At 37.8% G+C, this 8413-nt stretch overlaps 2 protein-coding genes across 8 annotated transcripts; one reads left to right on the top strand and one right to left on the bottom strand.

The window, feature by feature from the left end:
* The first annotated feature begins 1411 nt into the window (after positions 1 to 1411).
* Positions 1412 to 2139, top strand: LOC131630722 (uncharacterized). Its single transcript, XM_058901476.1, has 3 exons — positions 1412 to 1486; positions 1645 to 1917; positions 1975 to 2139. Exons 1-3 carry the CDS (start codon positions 1412 to 1414, stop codon positions 2137 to 2139), a joined length of 513 nt encoding a protein of 170 aa, XP_058757459.1.
* Positions 2140 to 3448: 1309 nt separating this feature from the next.
* On the bottom strand, positions 3449 to 7591 carry LOC131630715 (BTB/POZ domain-containing protein NPY3-like). 7 transcript variants are annotated; one of them, XM_058901468.1, is made up of 7 exons: positions 7315 to 7591; positions 6987 to 7028; positions 6442 to 6511; positions 6279 to 6360; positions 5673 to 5742; positions 4389 to 5552; positions 3449 to 4304 (listed from the first exon to the last, which is right to left on the bottom strand). In XM_058901468.1, the coding sequence occupies exons 4-7, from the start codon at positions 6338 to 6340 to the stop codon at positions 3729 to 3731; spliced, it is 1872 nt and encodes a 623-aa protein (XP_058757451.1). In that variant the 5' UTR covers positions 6341 to 6360; positions 6442 to 6511; positions 6987 to 7028; positions 7315 to 7591; the 3' UTR covers positions 3449 to 3728. The 7 variants fall into 7 exon arrangements, with proteins under 7 accessions (XP_058757451.1, XP_058757452.1, XP_058757453.1 ...); XM_058901469.1 differs by having other exon boundaries at positions 6279 to 6340; XM_058901470.1 differs by having other exon boundaries at positions 7323 to 7591.
* Positions 7592 to 8413: the final 822 nt, after the last annotated feature.

The raw sequence follows: 8413 nt of genomic DNA, 5'->3' as shown, positions 1-8413 counted from the left end.
CAAAACTTTCACTTCAAACCCATTTGTACCAAGTTTTATTCAAAACATTCCTACTCTAGAACTCCCATGCAAGCATTCATAAGGGTTCAAAGCTCCATTAAAGTTGTACTCAGAGCTTCAAGAAATTGTAAGTTTCCACAACTTTCCACTTTAGCTTCGAAATTTTATTAGGGCTGTTAGAAATTAGGATAATGTTGTAGGTTGAAGTTATTGTAGTTCAATTATAGTTTTTAGATGGAAAATATTGGATTTAGGATGAGTTAAGGCAAGAAACGGAAGTCTGCAAAAAATAGTTGTTCGCATGTAATTTCGGAAGTGCATATCCAAAATCACCTCTGACCAGTTTCGGATATTCACTTCCGAAATTGGATATGAGTTTTTTTTTTATAAAATTCAATTCTGTTTTCATCATACTCTTACCAATGGAATTTTTTTCAGGAAAATGACTGACAACCAGGCACCAACCGATCGTCTTAGACAAGGGAGGCAGACACAGACTGCTCTAGCTCGGCGCGAGAGAGCCGCATAGAAATGAGTGACTCGAGGACGGGGTCGAGTCCGAGTCCAAGTCCAAATGGATGAGGCACCTGCAGGATCCTCATCTGCACTAAGGAGGTACCTGAGGTTCACCCTGAGCACGACGAGGATGCTCAGGACGATTCTCAAGATGCACAAGAGGGCGGCTACCCGGGAGGGTCTTAAGACACATATGTCTTGATATACTATCATGACCATGTCGCTCAACATATTTGTGATGACGAGGTTGTTTTTTATTGCACTTTCTAATTTAACTGTTTTAATTACAAATAGTTGAAATGAATATAAAAGGTTTATCGCGGATCTAACATTATTGTTTTTTTGTTGTTACAAGAACAGATGCCCATAAAATTCGTGAACCATTCGAGAAAAATTATTGATCTCTTTAAACCGCATGCTCAGTAGTTTAATGATGTTGTTGCTGGATCCGGTCTTGGCGGATTATGTTGTATCGAATATGTCACCATTAGCCACGGTATGCTGGGGGCATTTTCCGAAAGGTGGCACAAGTAGACGTCGTCTTTCCACTTTTCTGTTTATTCCACTGCACGATGTGGCCTATCAGCTCCACCTGTCTATCAGAGGGGGGTTATTGGACCATTCCCGGATACAGAGGGTTAAGGTCATCGTGTGGATTGTGGATTATTTGGGTATGGACCTATATATGGCCGATGTTGAATGCAGAACAACTAATGGGGCACATATCTATTTCTCCAGCCTGAAAGAGCTTTATGAGAACCACTTGGTGGCGGCAGTAGAGTCTGAGGAGGAGGGTGATGGTGTTTTTGTTGAGTACCATTGAGCTTGCACCTTACCGTGTTGGTTCATATTCTTGGTTAGCATGTCCCTCTTTGTGGACAAAAGTGCAACCTACATGGACATGACGTATCTCCGGTACTTTATTGATTTGACTACAGTTCATGAGTGGAACTGGGGGGCCGCCATTCTGGTATACATATACCAGAAGCTGAATGAAGCATGTAACTGGAGGACCAGACAGTTGACTAGCTCTTGCACACTCCTCACGGTACATTTATTTTTAATCATATCACATTTAATATGTTATTTGTTATCGTGTACTAACACATTATCGTATTTGTGTTTCAGAGCTGGATCATCTCTTACTTCCACCGCATCCACAGTTACTTCCACCGCATCCGCAGCTATGATCCTGATCCCTTGTACATTGACGCCATGCCAAGGGCTGCACGATACATCCTCCATAGGGGAAATCAGAAAGTAGGGCCATATCGTGTATACCTCGATCGTACCGCTCACGATGACATTAGGTGGACGCTCTTCAGTGATTACGCTGATGTTGTCCCATTCGGCCGCATCGCATTATATTCCGGATGGTTGGCATATGGGGCCAACACCATGGTCAGATATTCGTCGGAGCAGTGCATGAGATAGTTTGGGCGTGTGTATATGATACAGATATCTCCATTTGAGGCTACTGCCGACACCGTTACCCTCCGAGATCTCACTGCTATCTTTCAGGATTGGGCGCATCACATGGTGCCAGATGAGTATCGGAGCATGCGGGCCACCCAGAGATGGCACTGTGTAGATGGGTATGTGACATGGTTTTATCAGGTGTAACATCCTATCATGACACCCGATGCTCCAGGGCGTCCACCAAGGCCAACGCACGAGGAGCTATTGGAGAATCAGCAGGCCGATGATGACCATGCCACTGATCTCCTGCCGATATGCCAGTGGATACAGATTATTGGGCATGAGACAATTGAGAGAAGGATCATTGAGGAGGGTGGTCCAGAGGTGGGTGTTATAGTGCAGATGATGGTAAGTGAGGCAACTGGTGCGGCAGCGTGTAGGAGGCAGAGGAGGTCTCAGGGGGTTCGCATTAGGCATACTCAGTAGTTGTAGAAGTCTATGTTTATTTATGACTTTTTTTCGGTGTTGTAATATTTTGACATTTTGCACTTATCCGAACAACTATTTATATATTATGATATCATTTTTTTACTCTAGTCTACGTATTTTTTGTTTCCATAACATTTTGTCGGATAATAGGAGGTATTAATTTTAGTTACTATGATGCTCCATTGTAACAATGTAATGTTGTTGTTTTTAAAAATGGAGGACTCAGAGCATATTTCAGATATGCAGATCCAAAACTGGTTCATGGTATTTTCGGATATGCATATCCGAAATATTTAAAAATGTGAAAAGGGTGCCCTCGGATATGCATATATCCGAAACAGCTTATAATGTGAAAAGGATATCTTCGGATATGCATACCCGAAGAGTATTTTGGGGATTTCAAATGTGTTTTTCACTCTATATGGCTGCAATGAGAAATTCCCCAATATTAAAATAGATTGTTTTTTTTAAAAAAAAAAGATATATTCAGGTGGGGCTGGACATGTGTGATCCACTTGAAAATAATGATCCAATTAGTGTTATCCTTGTAATAAGGTCCACTTCTTTGGACCAAAACATCTAAAAATCAACATTGAGTGACACCCTTCAAAGACAAGGAAAAGCAACCAAAAAAAAAAAAAGAAGCACAAAAGTCACAAACCATTTTTATTTTTGACTTGTCCAAATCGTACATGAAAGTTGACTATTAAAAGGGCATGGTGATTACTGATTATTTCTTGAATTAATTTAGTTATGCTGCTACCTAACATTAACACTAAATTTTCTTTAAACTTTTTTTACCTACTATATTAGAGTGAAAAATTAAAACTATATTAGAGTGAAAAGTTAAAGAAATTGCAACAATGTCTATGTTGTATCATAACCATCAAAGTAGGTCAGAATTAGTGAAAAGTTGAAAACACAAGATTAACCAAACAAAACAGTAGTGTAATGCAAGTTACATAGCCAATAGCCCAATACAGCTAGAACCAGGCAATTGAGCCTAGCATTTCATTCCAGTTAGTTATATAAGCTCATTAGCATTTCATTCTAGTTAGTTATCCTTAGTTCTTAAAAATGCTTACAAATTGTCTTAATAACACTTGATTAGGTAATGATAATCCTTCTCCCATTACAGTAAAACAAAACCGGGTCCCTCATTAACCTCATCTCTAATAGTAGCCACAAACAACCTTCAGTATCAGCTAGAAGATGTCAAGTAAGCTCTATCTCCTAATGCCACCGAAGTGATCGACGATTATACAACGATGCAACGGCGCTTGAAGTCTGCAAAACAAAAGATTTTAAGATACCGAATGCCTTCTACTTCTAGACGGCGTAGACTTCGTCTCCTCAACAACAGTAGAAGCAGGGCTTTCGGATGTATCAGAGCTAGTAATCTCTCCGTTTTTTTCTTTGTTCGACCAAAGCTTGGAGAATATTTTCTTTGACATGAGGAAGCCTTTCATTTTGTTAGCAGCGACTTTGTCTGCATTGTTGTTGCTGTTTCTGTCACTGCTCTGGCTACTCCCGCCTGATAATTTTAGTGCGGCGAGTTCGCCTTTCAGAACTTTTATGTCTTCTGCTGTTGCCACTGCATCCCATTCCTCTTCTGTGTTGGTGGTTGTAGACCTCGAGCTACCGTGAGAACAGCCGGGATGCAAGGCCCTGATAGATCCGGGAAGATCGGGAGTGTTTGTGCCTCCAGATGATGATGTTGTTGAGGCTCTCATCTGCTCAAAGAAGAGAACCTGCACGACAACACGTAGAGGAAGCCGCTCATTCTGTACCGCATGCATGCAAGCTTCTGCAGACAGCTTCTTGCAGTCCATCAATCGACATATTCTTTTCCTCTCACTTTTGCTGATTCCAGGATGTTCCTGCAAAACATAATTGCGTCAGTCTCAGAAATTCGGTTGAAGTAAATGGAATCATTTGATACATGTCAGGTAGAACTAACTAACCTTTAAATACATGTCGATGGCGCGATAAAGGCCATCATGAGACTGTCTAGGGAAACTTGATACCAGATCCGCGATACCCACGAAATTTAAAACAGGCAAATTAGGATCACGTGAAATCTCGGCAAGATAGCTATCAACCAGCTTTGCTACCTTTATCTTGCTAGAAGAATTTAGGACCATCTTAGGACTTTTGATCTCCTGCAATTCCTCTTCCATTAATGATTGATGTTCATGTGCTACAAACACCTCAACTAGCTTCTGCACAGTTTCAACATCATAAGTTGTTTCCCCGGTTGATGAAGAAATCAAAAGATCGGCCACCGTAGCCTCCTCAAGCCGCTGCCCTGTTCTCCTCATCAGTTCGGATCTCACCGACACTTCACATTCCAATTGAATAGCCAGTTTTAATAACTTGAGCGAGAAACTGCAAGAGCCACTTCCCATATCTTTCGGCAATAGACCGACAATAGTCTCCAACACTAATCTATTCTTTGCGATATCGCCATTCTGGATAACACCCTTGTTGAAGCCAGGCAACCTTCTAGAGGCATAAGCACTAAGAGCTTCTCCTACTACTACGCCGGAAACATTTCCGTTAGTCGTTATTGTGGACAGGACTCGGTTATAGAGATCAAGTTGAAGCTCGCAAAGATCTTCCACCCACCAATCCTTCGGAACCATTAGTTGCTTCCTCACACCATTCCAGTGTGAATCATTCCCATTTTCCGACGGAAGCTTTTTCCTGTTATATGTGTATGACCACTCCACCTTGGATGGATCCATCGAAGCCTTAGTAGCTATCGACTCCATACAATGGCTCACGATCTTAAGTTCTTCAGACCATGGAAGAAGAGGTTTGGTTGTTTGTAGAACAATGATCGAGTCTTTCCAGCTCCTGAAAATGCTGGAATTGAGGAAGACTTCAATCTTGTAGATGAGATTTCCCTTTTCGACGGTTTCATACATCTCGAGATACTCCGCTGCACAACGAGCCGCAACCACGTTGTACGCATTTAGAGTAACTACCATACCATAACAGAATTTTGCACATATTTCAAAAGCAATAGGTCCTCCGGGAATGTCATGGATGTGAACTTCATCGTTATCTTCGTCTGGGTTTGAAACTAACTTTTGCAAGCGTAAACTTTTGGACAGAAGTGGAAACTGCAGATAATGAACATGTAAAGATTTGATCGGCGGCCTAAAGGATAATCGAACCAAATAAACTTATGTAGCAAACGCGGACAGTTGATAACAAGAGTTCTAGATAGAATGGAACTTTACCTTATGTAGATAAAATTTTACATCTCCAACATTAACGACTATGTCCGATGCGAGCTCAGTTGCCACATACCTAGATAAATATATGCCACTTCACATTAATTTTGAATGAAACAAACAAATCAAAAGAGAAATTATATTAAACCTACTGCAGTATGACAAGCAATAGTACATTTTCTAGCATGCTAGACCGATAAAAAAAATAGAACTTCGAGCATATTTATCCTCAATTTAAGGATCTGTTTGGATTTACTTTTCACACATAAACACTTGCAAGACTGGTTGAAAAAGCTTATGGAAACAACTCATCACATGTCCACAAGCTCTCTAGAATCGTTTATGAAAACAGCTTATAGCTTATATGAAAACCGTTTGCCTTTGCTTTATTGTTTCTTCTAGAAATAACTTATACACAAGCACTTAAATGATAAGTGTTCATGCTATAAATACTAAAATAAGTAGCGTTTCTAAACATCACAAAACAATCAAGCAAAAACCAAACAAAAGAAACCAACTGAATCATAAATAAGAACTCCACTCCAAACCAAATATCAAATGATTCAAATCAAGAGGAAACCGATCCGTATAACGAGGAAACTAATCACATACCTGACATTATCTCCATCAGTTTGAAAAGAATCAGGCTTAGATCCAAGTTTCATAAACTTCATCTTGACCAAAAAGAAAAAACCTCCAAAAACAACTCAAATCACCAACTCCACAAACTCTTAACCAAGTTTGAATAACAAACAATGAAATGCAAGAAACTTACTAGTTAAGAGTAAAAACCAAGCTAGAAGAAAAAAGGATCAAGTTTTCTCCTTGTATGACCGAATCTTCCCCTAAAACCAAGGCCAGTTAGATGAATTTTTAAACTATATTTTGACAATTAATATTATTATTGTTTCTGTGACTTGAATGAAAAGAGACTCAAAGAAAAAACATGTTGCTTACTAAATTGGTAACAAAAACCAAAGAAACCAGTTAATCTAAACCATGTTAGGAGACATTACCAACAAAACAAACTACCTCCAACACATTCATATATAAAAATAATAATTTTCTCAAAGAAAGAGTAGCTTTGTTAAAGACACCCCCACTAGCTAAATCTGACACCACCGCCCCACAAAGTATTAAAATTATGTTTTGAATCTAGGTACTTGTTTCTTTTTCTCTTATTTTTTTGTTGTTGGTGTTTCCAACAATGGATTTAGACACAACAAACCACAAGAAAACACACTTTCTCTTCACCAAAATTTCAGAAACCAAATTCCATTGTAGTACTCAACAACAACATTCACTTTTTACTTCTACTACCACTAGTAGCCATGTTATAGCTTTGTCCCTTTGTTTGAATTCCTGTAAACACGAGGAAACAGCATATTTTGGTATTAGCTCAGAAAACCACCTAGTAAGTAAACAAAAACATAAATATTTGTTGTTACAATAGATCATTGGACACGTTAAAGTAAACATTTACATCAAAACTTTAAATCAACATAAAGCTGCATTGAAATTGAAATTAACCTAATTGGACATCAATAGTAAAAACCTAAGAAACAATAAATCAATAATAGATTTTCATGTTGTTGTTGAAAAGTAAAATCTGCAACTGAAAATATAATATGAATTGGTGAAGACATACATGCATACCAAGAGGTTGATATATCAGAGGAAGGAAGAAGTGAAGGAATAGGGAGAGATGAGTGTGGAGAAAGATGAGCTGTTCCTCATCTTTTGATGACAGCCACCACCAGAGCTGCACAAACACAAAAAGCCAACCAATTTCAGAATGTTCCCACTCTCTCTCTTTCTTTGTTTCTTTCTCTCTCAACTCTCAAGAAATGGCTTTTGAATTAGTAGTAGCACTTTCTTGCCCCCACCATCCCTAACTTTTCCTTTTTCACTTTTCTATTTACTCATAAACATTTCTTCTCATTCTATAAGGTGGGTTTGTGTTTGATTTTGCGGGAGACATAATTGATTTTAATAGAATTGGAAATGATTTTATCAGAATTGAATTTAAGAGTTATAAATTAATTTTAGAGATACAAGTTATGAATTATAACCTCAAATATTATCAATTTTAAAGAAACAATCAATTCTATTTTTGTTTAACCAAATATCTTAAAATTACTCAGAATCAATTTTCCACCCGAGACTTAAATTCACATTCAGTTAAATATTAATAATATTCAAACAAAATTTATAGTTATGTCATCTTATTAAGTATTTTTTATTAAAAATTATTAATATTAAGTCTATGTTTGGTTTCACGTGTGAAGCATCTAAAATTGATTCTAAACGTTTAGAATTGATTTTGACGTGTTTGGTTGATCTCGAACAAAATTGATTATGCTTTTCAGAATTGATTTTGCTTAAAATTAAGATTTGTAAATTTTGATCAAACATGGTTTTTAAACGTAATTTTTTCACTAGACTTTATTGTTCAAATTACTTTTACAAAAACTTCTACAAAAAAATATAAATTACTTTATATTTAACTCACTTTATTAAGAATCAATTTTATATAATTAATTCACTCAAAATTAATTTATTTCACCGCAAATCAAAACATTTGATTTGGAGTTAATATAAAAACTTTGGATAGTTGAGTGAGGTTTTGTTTCTCACTCCATCCACTATAGTACATATGAGTATTGCACGCCAATCTGACAGGCGCCACTTTCATTCTCCTTTTTGCTATAAACAAAACGATTCGTTTTGGTCTGTGAGAGAGAAAT

The sequence above is a fragment of the Vicia villosa genome, unplaced genomic scaffold (genome assembly GCF_029867415.1).
Source record: "Vicia villosa cultivar HV-30 ecotype Madison, WI unplaced genomic scaffold, Vvil1.0 ctg.000726F_1_1, whole genome shotgun sequence".
NCBI lineage: Eukaryota > Viridiplantae > Streptophyta > Magnoliopsida > Fabales > Fabaceae > Vicia > Vicia villosa.
The sequence above is the reverse complement of the archived record's forward strand: the minus strand, read 5'-3'. Positions and strand labels throughout refer to the sequence as shown.